General features: G+C 43.3%; 1 protein-coding gene across 1 annotated transcript; it reads left to right on the top strand.

Annotated features, from left to right (window-relative positions):
• Positions 1-995: 995 nt before the first annotated feature.
• Positions 996-13499, top strand: fbxl20 (F-box and leucine-rich repeat protein 20). Its single transcript, XM_084037643.1, has 15 exons — positions 996-1252; positions 4336-4397; positions 5176-5230; positions 5375-5449; positions 5581-5675; positions 5768-5836; positions 5917-6012; positions 6189-6315; positions 6862-6936; positions 7514-7644; positions 8178-8238; positions 8352-8396; positions 8497-8553; positions 8657-8869; positions 10338-13499. Exons 1-15 carry the CDS (start codon positions 1211-1213, stop codon positions 10443-10445), a joined length of 1311 nt encoding a protein of 436 aa, XP_083893769.1. The 5' UTR covers positions 996-1210; the 3' UTR covers positions 10446-13499.
• Positions 13500-14194: the final 695 nt, after the last annotated feature.

Below are 14194 nucleotides of genomic sequence, written 5' to 3' on the forward strand. Positions count from 1 at the left end.
GGTTTTGAGGCTAAAAATGTAAACGGGTTAACAGTAGCTAGTCCACGTGTCATATATAAGCAGGTTAACAGAAACACATACAAACACCAGAATCCAACGCGGACATTTTATTTTTCAGTTGGAGGAAGAAACAGGTTAGACAACAAGAGAGTCGCCTCGGTTACATTTGATTGTGACACACTCCAGGCGACAGTCAACCGTTTCCCTGTGTTGTGACGCAATATGACGATCAACCCTCCTGGATGCTGATTGGATCCGCTGTCAAACCGGGGAGTGGCAAACGAGAAACCAGGAAGTTGCGTTTCCTGTAGCAATAATACTATTTTAAAAGTTACAATGTATGTGAGAGAACGATACATGGAAGATAATCAAGTTAATAAAGCATTTAAACGGCTAACGTTTCAGGGCCATACCCTCTGCTTCCCTCCACATTATAGCACACGAATGTTATTGTGACAAAAATGATGACGCTTATGTGAAATTACTCATATTGTACATAAATAGCATAAGATGGGCTATTTGTTATGTAGGTAGGCTATAATGGGTACAGCAGCAACTGTGTAGGCTATATGACATTTACCTTAATTGTCTCTCTGGTGTTATAATATACTATCACTTGCTATTTATATGCTATCTCAACCCAAACTAGCCAGATTTCCGTGGTACACCGTAAATAAAAGAGATCCCACTTTGAGGTGTATCTCTGCTCCTGAGCCTGTACTGGGTCCACACTACGAGCTTTGTTTATATAGCTACAGTCTATGGTTAAGGAACCAGTCCTAAAAGCACTCGTTTTTTTGTGTGTGTTTGGGCATACATGCATCCACGCAATTTCATTATATTTAGTATTTCTGAGTGATGAAGGCGTTGTACCAGCTCCATTTTAGACCAGGTCCTATTCCTGTCGGGACTATTGTGTGGATGGATGGAAATCTGTAGCCTGTAGGGGGAGGAGGAGGAGGAGGAGGTGGTGAGGGTAAAGCGAGCAGATAAGAGAACTGGCTTATTGGCTAGTTGCTGCCTGTGGCTCATATTTTAGGTCTTGCTCGTTTGTTTTTACAGACTGGGAAAAACAACGACATCGCACCCTGGGAGCTACCGAGAGGACGGTAGCATGATAGTCGTGGAGGAGAATCGGACGGAAGAGGGCCCGTATCTGTATTTCACTTCGCCTACACCGAATTCATCGAGTCGGTAACCAGCGTCCGACATGGGGAAGGAGGTAAACGGCGTGTCGCGGAGCAGGTTTGAGGTGAGTTGACCATCAAACGTTACCTGACAGTCATCGACACACGTCCAACGTTAGCTGTTAACGCGTTAGGACGCGGGCCTACAGGGCGACTGTCCCTGTGTTTGGTGTAAAACTGCGCTTATGGAGAGGCTGTTGATGCAGCTTCCGCAGTCACTGTTTGGGATTAGGTCAAACGCTGTTTTTGTCCAAAGCGATATAGTTTCGGTATGGCTTGTCATGTCGTTGGAGACGCAAGTCTGTATTTTGCAGTAAACCTGTCGTGCCGTTCGCGAGTAAATGGGGGTTGTTTGTTAAAGGTCCTAAAGTGTTATCCTCGTTTCCTTTGCGCCGTCAAAACAAAGACACGGAGGCTACACAGAGCACGCCGACGACAGCTCCTGCACACGTTAACATTCAAACCAAGTGGATTTGTAGACTTCACTTTTTACAAGACTGTTATAATTGTGCTTCTATCTCCTGGTGGTGCTTTATTTATTTTTGTGTATGACTCGTTTTTTGTGTCTGACGAGCCGGGTTGTTGTGCCTATCCATGGCCGCTGCGGTTGTGGGGGCCTTGGGGTTGTGACTGTCTTGTGTTAGCACAGAAACTATCAACAAATAGGCCCGACCTGCCTCTGTGTAACACACTGCACAACCTCTGTACTGATGGCAAAATGGCTACACACACACACGAGCCGCGGCGTTGTTGTTCTCTAGCATTTGCCATTGTGTAAACTTTGTGTCGCAGCTGCAAGTGTAGCTGGATATTTTCTGGGTGAAAACTTGGTACTCCAACGCCATGTATGCGGTTGGTGACATTGGACTGTGTGGCCTGAGCACTCGGCGTTGTTTAATCCCGAGCTAGCGTGGGATTTGTGTGTGGTTTTATTTATTTTTAACGGTGCAACAGCTGACTACTCAGAAGATTCAGGCCGTTACCTTCTGGCCCGACAGCTGCGTTAGAGAGCTGTGTGTCAAGTTAAGCGGATTTGGGCCACCAGGAAACCGGAAGTGACAGGGCCGTGACTTCAAAGTAAAACGTGTGCTTTTTCAGTTAGTCTGTTGAAGGGTTTAGGTTTGAATTTAAATTACCAGTTTCACGCAAACGTGTAATCGTGTGTTTTTTGTCATTTAAGCCTCTATTTACAAAGCGTACACAATTTATTTCAGACATTGTTATTCCATGTGATACAATGCTGATATACATAGGCCTATATATCAGCCCATGTTAGGCTTAATCCTAGTCAGTAGAACAACTAGAGGTGTTAATCTTAAACGGTAAGATTTTATCTGAAAAATTCTTACAGTCAGCAAAATGTATGTCCATCTTGCATAGACTGTATAATTTGGTTTCACCCATGGTTTATTTAATGTTATTTATTACACTAACCTGTCAGTCCACAAGAAGACTTTATTGAAAACCAATCATTGAAATAAAAAATACAGTAGTTGTATAGGATAAAAACATTCAGCCTATTGGCTTATTTCAATAGTGCCCAGCTGGCACAAGATTACATTGCTATATTTTATTGTGTATAGAGAGTTTTATTTTGATAAGCATTAACAGAAATGTCCTCTTGTATTTATTGTGGCTTTACTGCTGTGCAGTAGACACTGATCTGTTCTATACCAGGCTTAGACAAAAGACTAGAGCCCTCTGAGAAATAGATAGAATAATAAAGACCCCCATTAACATTAATATAGGTTGACATAACAACTACGTTGTGTATAATTGGGAGTCTGATGTAAGACTTGTTGAAGCAGTCTGAACTGTAGATAGCAAAACATTCTGTTAATTGCTGATGGCCTGTTGCTTTATTAGTTGTCCTTAAATACACCCATGGATATACCGTAAGGATAAATAAAAAACATCTGAACCAAATATTCTTTAATGTCATCTTATACTGTAAATCACAGTTACAAGTGGCAAGACTGATTTAAATTAAATTTGATGAGCTGGTCTATTTTAGAAACAACAAAATTAGATTTTTTTTTTGAAAAATAGAATTACTTTTTGTTTTGCAGACAATGATGTCTAGCTGGAGGTTACATATCACCCATCTTAATACCTCCTGCCAGGCGTGCTTCACTGACTATAGCTGACCAGTGGAGAAAACATAATGCTCACAGTCATGCAACATCATGTTCGTTTTATGTTAGATTACAAAAGGGGACAGTGTATGCCCGTTGACCATGCACATCTGGTTCTTTGGAAATGGCCCTGGATTATTTGGCCAGAAAGTAGCGCGGTGGAGGGGAGCTGTCAGAGAAGATTTGCCACAAATCCAAACGTCCCTAGAGAGCTGTGTGTGCATGGAGTTGTATGTTTATCAGAGAGACAAAGACCAGTTTTCACCCAGAACTGACTGAATTTCTAAGCAGTCAGAACTGTCAGATATTTTTATTTGTATTTTTTTTTTTTAAGAATTTAAGTCAAAACCTGAAGCTAGTGTAAATCTGATTTTAGGATAGATACCCATAATCCGAATTTTAACACAGTAAACTCCATTAGGACCCATTCATTAGGAGGAAAATATATTTGGCCAGATGTTGCTTCGTTCGCCTTGCTGCGACTGGGTGGATGCACCCAAATGCCATCATCTTAATGTCTGATGCTTTTTCTCTAGATTATAGGCAGGCGTTCACAAAAACATGCGATTAATTGTGTGGAAATCAATCAGCCATTTGGAGAATCTAGAGCAATCTATCTCAAAGTCACAAAAGATATATTGTAATTAATTCCAGGGTAGATTATCTGCATACTGATGTGGGTGATGATATCCATTTGATATTGTAAACAGAGGAAGTATGGGGAGAATATTAATGCAGGAAAGATGACATGAAAGCAGGCATCACAGCCCTGTAGTCGACGGTACAAAGTCCATGCTGATTTTGCTTAGACATACATTCTTCTCCCCTGTGCTGCTTTATCTTCTGTGACCCTAGTGTTTTCCAAGACCTGACATTGAATCTATCTCAGCTGATGAGATTAAGACATTTATCCTTGTTTTTATGCTGGGGCTGTCCTTGAGGTGAGTGAATGGAGGGGGTCCCAGCTTTGAAACAGATTACCAGGACTAATATTATCCTCTGCACCCTTTCAGATGTTCACAAATAGTGATGAGGCGGTCATCAATAAGAAGCTGCCTAAGGAGCTGTTGCTACGGTGAGTGACATTTCACAACACTTAAATCAGTATCTCTGTGGGTTCTTTGCGAGCAACAATGGCATGTTGCATACTCCACGCTCCCCATCAGCACATCCAATCATACACAAGGGTACAATTGGTCCTCCAGCACCCACCTCCCTCTACAACCCCCAGACACAGACGCACACATTACGCGTCTCAGGATCGTATACTGTATGCACACTTGCCCTGGTTGACAACGCTGCTCTTCTCCCCCAATGCTACAACTGCAATTAAAAACAGATGCTTGAGGGTATAAACCATTCAAATTGAATTCAGGAGAGAGAAAAAAGAGCCCCTCAGCAAACAGAAAATTAAGGCCATAACTCAAGCCTCGGCCTTGCCAGCAAAGCTGCCTGTGCTGTGGCTGTTGACTCTCTGCTGCTTGGCCAAGTTCAGCGTTCTGATTTGTGAGGCTGCCAGGCTGTACTGGGACTCACTGCATCGCTGCTTCAACCCCTATACAGTTTTTGCTGCATTGAGGCGATCTTATATTTAAGTTTCCAGCTCTGTTGCTTGGATGCAGTTTGTGCGTCTTCCTCGCCATGACCCCAGTTTGAGTAAACACACCTATCTTGCAAACAGGGTAAATACACATCTTTCCAGCCTACAGTCAAAAAGTGTGTTAGCTGACTTACTCACACCTCTGTGCTGTGAGTGGACACAGAAGCAGGGTTGAGGTGGGCAGTTAAGTATTAAGAGGAAGCTTCTGGCAGCGGGGATCAGGGTCTCTAAACCATCCCTGTCTGTCTTCCAGAATCTTCTCCTTTCTGGATGTGGTGACACTCTGTCGCTGTGCCCAGGTCTCACGGGTGAGTCTGTGTTCACAAGGTGTGTGTTTGCATGTGTGCGTGACTGTCCGTGTTTATCTGTGTGTGTTTGTATGTGTGTGTGTGTGTGTTATATTTGAGAACAAACTTGAACCTAAACGCCGGTCTCTCCCTCCCTGCCCTCAGTCCTGGAATGTTCTGGCCTTGGATGGCAGCAACTGGCAACGAATCGACCTCTTTGACTTTCAGAGGGACATCGAGGTGAGTAAATCTGATTTCCCATCTACTTTTCTCTCAACTGTGACATCAATCTTTGCTGTGCATTTTTTGCTCTTCTCACTTCACTTCTGATTTGTCAACGTTTAAAAACCGACGTGTGGTTTTGCTTGCAGGGCCGGGTGGTGGAGAACATCTCAAAGCGATGTGGGGGGTTCCTTAGGAAGCTGAGCCTGCGGGGTTGCTTGGGTGTGGGTGACAGCGCCCTGAGGTGAGTTTGGAGAGGATTTGGCCTGAAAGAGATTCTAGTTCTACTTGAGGAGAGAGAGAGACTGGTAAGTTCTGTTTGTTTCCTCTCTTTAGGACTTTCTCTCAGAACTGCAGGAACATCGAGCTGCTTAGTTTGAATGGCTGCACCAAGATCACTGACAGGTATGTGCATTATTCTGGGGTGCCACTGTATCGTAATGTCGTTTCTCGTTGAAAAGGCTCATCGTCTTTGTCCTCTGCAGCACGTGTAATAGCCTCAGCAAGTTCTGTCCAAAGCTGAAGCACCTAGACCTCGCCTCCTGTACCTCAATCACCAACCTGTCCCTCAAAGCTCTGAGGTTTGTAGGATCAATGTGCCTTATCCAACACCCTCAGATACCACCTGTTTCCTTCAGCTGTTTGATTTCCTGGACACCAGTGAAGTGAATACATTTAATAATGTATGTGGATCGCACAAAAAGTACTTTAACTCAATACCAGTGTCATGTGTCCTTTCCTAATTTCCTCCTGTCAGTGAGGGTTGTCCCCTGCTGGAGCAGCTCAACATCTCCTGGTGTGATCAGGTCACAAAGGATGGCATCCAGGCCCTGGTGCGGTGCTGTCCCGGGCTCAAAGGCCTTTTCCTCAAGGGATGCACACAGGTATGCGGATGATTTAATTCGTTTTTTTCTATTCGATACATTTGAAAGCCCCTTGGTTTGTGTAATTTGTTCGTTCCATTGGTGGCTTGTTAGGCACACTGTCACTTACAGTATCTACCAAGTTCCTCTTATTTTCCTTCTAATAGAACACCGCTGCTGCGACAGCAAACATAAAAGACATTACTTCCTGTGCAGCAGAGGATGTGTGTGAAGAAAGGCATGCCAGACAGTGTTTACAGAAATGTGAACGCCTTCATAAAGCACCATCCTGTTTTAGCAACAGCCAACACTACAGTGTGAAAATAAAACCACATATTCCTATGAAGATGTCGCGAAAACAAATCGCATCATAATACACTCGGATGCCGGAGGCGTTGATTCCACTTCATGGTCATTGTGCGGGATTTGTTTGTGGTGCTAATTGTGTTAGTTTTGAACAACCCTTTATATTGGTGACAGTAGAGGGGGTCGGTGGGATAATCTCAGTATACTTAAGTATACATTTAATAAATGTAGTTTGATTTCAGATGACTGTCTCTTCCACAGCTAGAGGACGAGGCTCTGAAGCATATCGGCGCTCACTGTCCGGAGCTGGTCACACTCAACCTGCAGACGTGCTCAGTAAGTCCAATTCACAAGGATAGAAGATGTGTAAAGTCAATCTGGAGAAGCACTTGCAATTTCAGTGTCCCATTTAATATTGTTGGAATAAAATGCCTCTCTGTAAACACTGTTATAAACCCCCTGCATCTAGACCTTTGGCATAAAAGTAAAAAGGCTGTTAGTGCACATCAGCCTACACTCTGAGAAGTAACTAAGTACATGCTATGCTCTACAACTCAAAGATCACTGGAGAAGCCAATAGGGTGTGAAGCCTGCTCACACGATGCATATATTTTTGTCTGGCTATACCTCTAAAATCTAAAACCCCCTCCTTCATCACCACCTGAACACTGTTTTTCTCATCCTCCTTGTTGACCTCCTCTTGTCCCAGTTGATTCTCCTCTTTCTTTACTCTTACCTAGTTATTTAACACCTGTTCCTCCTCTGCCTGATCTCCAGAGTTTAGTTGACAAATACTTAAAACAAAAAAATGCTTAATAAAAGAAATTGCTCTCATTAGCTGCTTGTTAATATATGCAGTGCTGTATGTTGATTGCTTTTGACACACACAAACACCAACTTTCTTTGTGAGCAGCAGATCACAGATGAGGGCCTAATCACAATTTGCCGGGGTTGTCACCGCCTGCAGTCTCTGTGCGTGTCGGGCTGTGCCAATATCACAGACGCCATCTTGCATGCCCTGGGACAGAACTGCCCTCGCCTCAGGTGAATTTAAACGCTGGCACACACATCCTCACTCTGAACTTAAAGCTTGGGCGTGTAACTTACTTGAGAACATTTCTTTGTGATATTTGTTGAAATCGGTGGACGATAATAATAAACCCATCTAATAATTTCATTGGGTGGAATGTTAAAGTGCTAGTTTTATAGGAGTGAGTGTTAACAACAGCCTGTCAGACAGACATGGCAACTTACTTGTTGATCGATTGACAATCAATTGATCTTGATCCTTGTTAACGGCCTCATTTTTAGATTGAATGTCTTCCAGGGATGGATTTTTTTTTTCTGTTTCTGTAAAACAATTAACATGAAACTTGATTTGTATTATTTAATCATGCAGTTAAGATCGTGTTAAATGGAGATGTTGGAGAAGAATGTGGTATTGAAGGAATTGGCCTTTCTGCAGTAAAGTTATCTCTAATCTTTCTATCTTACTGTAGATCCAGTTAAAGTCCTAAAGGGTGACCACCGGTAATGAATGCCATTGTATAACGGTCTGCTCTTCTCTCTCCTTTCAGAATATTAGAAGTGGCTCGCTGCTCTCAGCTTACAGATGTGGGCTTCACTACATTAGCAAGGGTGAGTGTAGCATCTATGTCTGGTTGTATACAAATACAAAGATGCCATTCAAGGCTTCACACAGACTCGATCATATGGTTTCTCTCTGTTTATTGTTTCTTTCTCTGCTGCAGAATTGTCATGAACTTGAGAAGATGGATTTAGAAGAATGTGTGCAGGTAATAAACAATCCAAGCAACAAAAATCTGACTTTTACTGTTGTTGTATGGAGACTGCAGGTATGACATCTGTGTCTTTGTTGTTTTTCTTATTTTTCAGATCACAGATGGAACCCTCATCCAGCTGTCGATCCACTGCCCTCGTTTGCAAGTCCTGGTGAGTGTGTGGCTGCCACTCCTGTTGTATTTACTAGCACCGCATCACAGCTTTTTCTGGCACACAGTTGTTATGGAGCTCATGTGTCGGTACACTCCTGTAGAGTCTGTCTCACTGTGAGCTGATCACTGACGACGGCATCAGGCACCTCGGCAGCGGCCCCTGCGCACACGACCGTCTGGAGGTGATCGAGCTGGACAACTGCCCCCTGATCACAGACGCCTCACTGGAGCACCTGAAAAGCTGCCATAGTCTGGATCGCATTGAACTCTATGACTGCCAGCAGATCACCCGCGCTGGCATCAAGAGACTAAGGGTGAGTTGTGTGGGCTTAAGTCAGTAAGCACTGATTCACACTGAACAAGAATACACTCTTGTCTTTGCTACCATTCTTCATGAGTTAAATGACTTGACTTTCCTATGCAGTCAAAAGGTGAATTTAAAAATCTGTGTTTTCCTTTGCCAAGTTAATCCATCCACCTGACAGGTGTGGCAAATCAAGATGCTGGTTTAACGGCGTGATTATTACACAGGTGTGCCCTGAGCTGGTCGCAATAAAAGGCCACTCTAAAATGTGCAGTTTTATCACACAACACGATGCTACAGATGCCACAGGTCTCGAGGGAGCGTGCCACTGACATGCAGACTGAAGGAATGTCCACCAGAGCTGTTGCCTCTTAAAGGAATGCCCGTTTCACAAACACAAGCTGTCTCCAATGTTTGTTTGGTTTCTGAGAATTTGTAAGTACACCCAACAGACCTCGCAACCACAAGCCATGTGTCACCAGACCAGCCCAGGACCTTCACATCCAGCTTCACCCTTCCTTCATCCATCGTCTTCCCCTGCAGGATTGTCTGAGACAGTGCAACAGTGAACAACTGAAACCTTCTCAAGGAAGCTCATCTGCATGCTTGTTGTCCTCGTCAGGGTCTTGACCTGTCTGCAGTCCGTCGTCGTTCCCAATTTGAATGTGCCAATGGTCACCTGATGCGTGTTCCCTTCACAGATGTTAATCTGCACATTTTAGAGTGTTCTTTTTTGTGACCAGACTGTGGTGCATCTGTGTAATAACGATGTTGTTTAATCAGCATCTTGATATGCCACGCTTGTCAGGTGGATTGATTATCTTGGCAAAGGAGAAGTGCTCACTTTCACAGATTTGAACACATTTGTGCATAAAATTGAGAGCAAAAAGCTTTTTGTGTGCATCGAAAAAGTTTTCAATCTTTTATTTAAATCGTGAGAAATGAGACCGAAACCACAGCTGTCTTTAATGATGTCAAGATGGTTTGGGATCCATAAATGTTTATGCTCTCCATCCTGGCGCTGCCCATTCATTGTGTGTTTGGTCTCAGCCATCCAACTCAACTCTAAATCTCCATAAAATCACACCTTTTTTGTTTTTTTTTGTGGATTTGTTGTACGTAGTCTCCAAATGAGGAAGAACAAGTTTAAGTGAAGCGTAATTAAGCAGTATGACAGACATGGATCTGGACTTTTGTTTTAAATAAAGACATACATTTTTCCTATCAGCCTGATAAACAAAACAACACAGTAGAACATTCTCGATGGATGTCATAGATTCATACATTTTGTTCAAATTAAACTGACCACGCCACCCACAACAAGTGATGATTGAATACAAAGTAGTGAAATACAAGCAGTGAGTCATCACTCTGTCCAGAGAGAACTGATGTCATCCCTGCCTTTTAATATGAATCCATCACATTAGTATTTGAATGATGCATTAACATCTCTCTTTTACTTCTTTTCTTCTCCACAGACCCATCTGCCTAACATCAAAGTGCATGCATACTTCGCTCCTGTCACTCCGCCCCCCTCGGTCGGGGGCAGCCGTCAGAGGTTTTGCCGCTGCTGTGTTCTGCTATGATGCAAAGAAAACACCCCCCTTCCTTTCCCCGCGTCTCTTGTACACGCTTCCCGCAGCCCATCATACAACCCCTGACCTGCTGTCCCCCTCCTGGCACCCTGTCATAGAGTACATGCTGGTGTGCCCCCCCACCCCCCATGGAGCTGCAGAGAGAGGGAGAGAGCCAAAACACACTACAGGGTCTTGGGTAATTTCCCCAGAAACATTCCCGAATCTCTCCACCACAAACATACAGTACATACACAGCAGGCTTTCTGGTTTGTAGGCAGACTTCCATACACAGATTAACTCTTAGAAGAATGTCAGAACATTCCTGGTCTGTGTTCAGTGGACAAACCAGTATTACAAAGAGGGTTATCTAAAAATCCAATGGTCGCCACTGTCAAGGGATTTATCGCTTCATCAAATGAAGCACAAAAGGCTCTTCACATCAAAACCGTAGTTCCACTTGTTTAGCACTTTGAGACAGATTACAGTTAAAGCGACTTAACGGAATGTTGAAAAACCCCCTCTTAACCTCCCACACATACTTCCCTCTGTGTTGAAGGTCACTTAACAGCTACCTCTAGACGTTAGCTTCGTCATGCAGGCTGTTTAATTCAAATTTGGGGGCCATGATGCAGCCAGTAAACTGCCCACACCTCCAACACACACATGGAAAGCCTGTTTTGTGATTTTAAAAAAGAAAAAAAAAAAAGCATACTTGCAGCTATTTTGCACTTGCAGTAAAGCAATGATAAGACACTTTACAAAGACGGCCATCTCAGAATTTGAGAACACGTGCACAGATCCAAATCTTCATGCACACACCTGTACCCTCACCTCTCTCTGTTACAATCGGAAGCTTCAATATACTGAAGAAAAAAAAGTTGAATATTTTTCTAAGAAAGGACACCAACTTAAGACTCTCAAGTGGGGACTCGAGAAGATGCCAAATGTTGCATGTAACACCTCTAGTTTTTTAAAATCGAATTGTAAATATATGAGAGTTCGAGAGTCGAAGCCAGCTAAACGACAGACGAGGATGTGAGATGGGGCAGCGATGTCTGTCGATGGGTCTCTCTGAGGGAACTTTGGCGAAGCTCACACATGCTTGTGTTAGACTATGTGCTGGAGCTTCGGACAGTCAAAACGAGCCAGCATTGAATCTGGAGTTTGACAGAAGAACTGATGCTGGCCTGTGAAAGTTCATGTCAACAACAGAAAAGTTATAAAGACACTGTTGACCGAAGGGGGGGGAATAAAACAGTCTGACATCACTACATGAAGTCATGCTGTCAGACCAGGACAATGGAAAGAAAAAGCCACCTGAAAACAATCAAAGTACGTCTACTTTCAGTTAGTTTGATTTCATTTAGTCGCTCTTGTTTTTCACGCCGGTGACTGTTCTGATGACGAGGACCTGGTGAACCACGCGTAGCGGCGGGAGGACGCACCCAACATTGGAGTGGCATCAGCGACTCCTCAACTCCCATGAGGCCTTGCAGGGGATGGAGTGACGGTGTGTGACGCCCTGCCACCTGTGACCTCCTCCGTCTGTCCGAGACCAGTGACCCTGCCGAAGGTTCAGACCGGGGGAGTCACTGAAATAGGAAGTCAACTGGATCTTGAGCACGCGATTCTAGCCTGCTGACAGATATGATGGAATAATTTGTCACCACGGAAACCCCCCCCCCCCACCCTACGAAGTATTGAAGCCTTTTCTTATGGATTATCTTCACCTGCACTCGCACCTGCTTTATTCTGTCTCGTTATTTTTCTTCCCATGTCCTTTTTTATAAATGTGTCTTCTTTAACTGCTTTTCTTTCTGATTTCCTCTGGATCTCGACCTTCTCTCTTCTTTTGCATTTCTGTTTTGGTGTGGTTTGGATTGCGCCTGCTTTGTGTTTTGAAGTCATGAGTTCAGTGTCTCCAAGTTGAGTTTGAGCCCTCTTCCAGTCCTCAGTTTTGATCTGATGGTGTTTTGTGTTTTTATTAAGAGTGTATCGTTACTCAATGTCCAGAGTGTAGCCTTTGTCCAGGGGAAGTCTTGGTGCCAGTGCAATTGTAATACGTGTTAAATTTTGAGTTGGATTTTTTTTTTTTTTTTATGTGAGTGGAGGAGGAGTTTACGATGACATGTATGTATGATATAGGTTCTGCGTATTGAATGTTTCCATCAAGGAGAAGTACTCGCGATGGCTGTTCAGGCATTGTGTGCAGCTTTGGCTGAATCAGATGTTTCTCCCATATGCATACGTTGGTATGCCTTGCTTATCCAACCCGTAATGAACCCTGACCCAATACATTAAACAAGACATCAATTGGTAACGCCAGCTATGGCAGGCAGGATAATACAATGATGGATGATGAATCCAATGTAATCCAGTAGGATCTGTTTGTTTGAATGGGGGTTAACGGGGGATTAGGGAACAACTAAGAGTCAAAAAGGCGGAGGTATCTAATGCACTGTCAATGTGCTCCGAGGTTAAGTAGAGGGGAAAAAGGAAATGTGGTAGGATTTAGACAAGAGCGTGGTTGTAACACCTCCTTATTCTCGTCATGCACTGTATGCAGCCTGGGCTGAGTCATCAGTGCACCTGACATGTGTTTTAAGACAAACACTGAGTGGATTACAGATCATAATATTCACATCACTCGTCATGATTTTATATGTGCTAAAGACAAAAACCTGTCTTTCATTTCATGGTACAAAATACACTACAGGCCCTACAAAGCAGAACACCTTACTTCTACTCATTTTTCCTCCTCTGGACACCTCTGTGTTGTTCTGTCAGACCTTCCACCGGTTCACACGGAAGTCGAGCTACTACGCGTTTGTTTCATGTCCCAAACACTGGAATCAGGACAGAGAGCAAGCGGTGAATCTACAGCGTGTGTTCATGGTAGATTGACACCTGATCAATTTCAAAAAAACAGTTCTGACAATGACTGTAGTTCATATAATTACTGTAAATCTTTTCCTTTTTTTTTTTTTTTTTTTTTTTTACAATTAACCGATATAAATGAATATGTACGTATGAATAAATATATACCTATATTATTAAGACTTGTCTGGTTTTCTGGGCTTATTCTCATTTTATGGCTAGTGGTGGTTTAGCGTCGGCAGTGCAGCAGATGGCAGTAATGAACCAGTCACAATGATTCCTCCATCACTACTGGACTGATTTCAGCTCTCAGCAGGTGACTGGATTCAGGATCTGTCAGCTATTCAGTGAGAATTGATTAACTTTACTCAGGAATAAAGTGGGTTTAACATGATCCTATGGATTATGTTGTTGTTTTTTAAAGGGATAGTTCTCACAGAAAAAGTTTTTAAATATATGGATATTTTAAAGTTAGTCCTATAGCCTTACTATACTAGTAGACAATTCAGTTTCTTCCTTTTTCTGTTTTGCTTGAGTCATTCTCAAACAGGTGCCAATGTGAACATTGAAGCATGTTTTGCTTGCTGTAATTTTTCCTCCTGTTAATGAGCCGTTAAGAGATCCCTTCCTAATGCACTCACAAATCTTTGATAGACTGTTGGAGCTAACGGGACACTGCATGCAGAGTGAAGTCTATGTTTGCATGCTTACACATGTCGGAGGTGAATGTATCCATGAATAATCTGTGTCAACTGATTGGTGTGGAAAGAGCAGCAGCTCTGATCCTGTGACTGCTCCATGACGACCACTGACACGGCTGGGATCTGTCTCCCGCCGCATGGGACTCATTCGTTCCTCTCATCCTCCTATCGCTTCCCCCG

The sequence above is a fragment of the Eutrigla gurnardus genome, assembly GCF_963514095.1.
Source record: "Eutrigla gurnardus genome assembly, chromosome: 20".
Taxonomy (NCBI): Eukaryota; Metazoa; Chordata; class Actinopteri; order Perciformes; family Triglidae; genus Eutrigla; species Eutrigla gurnardus.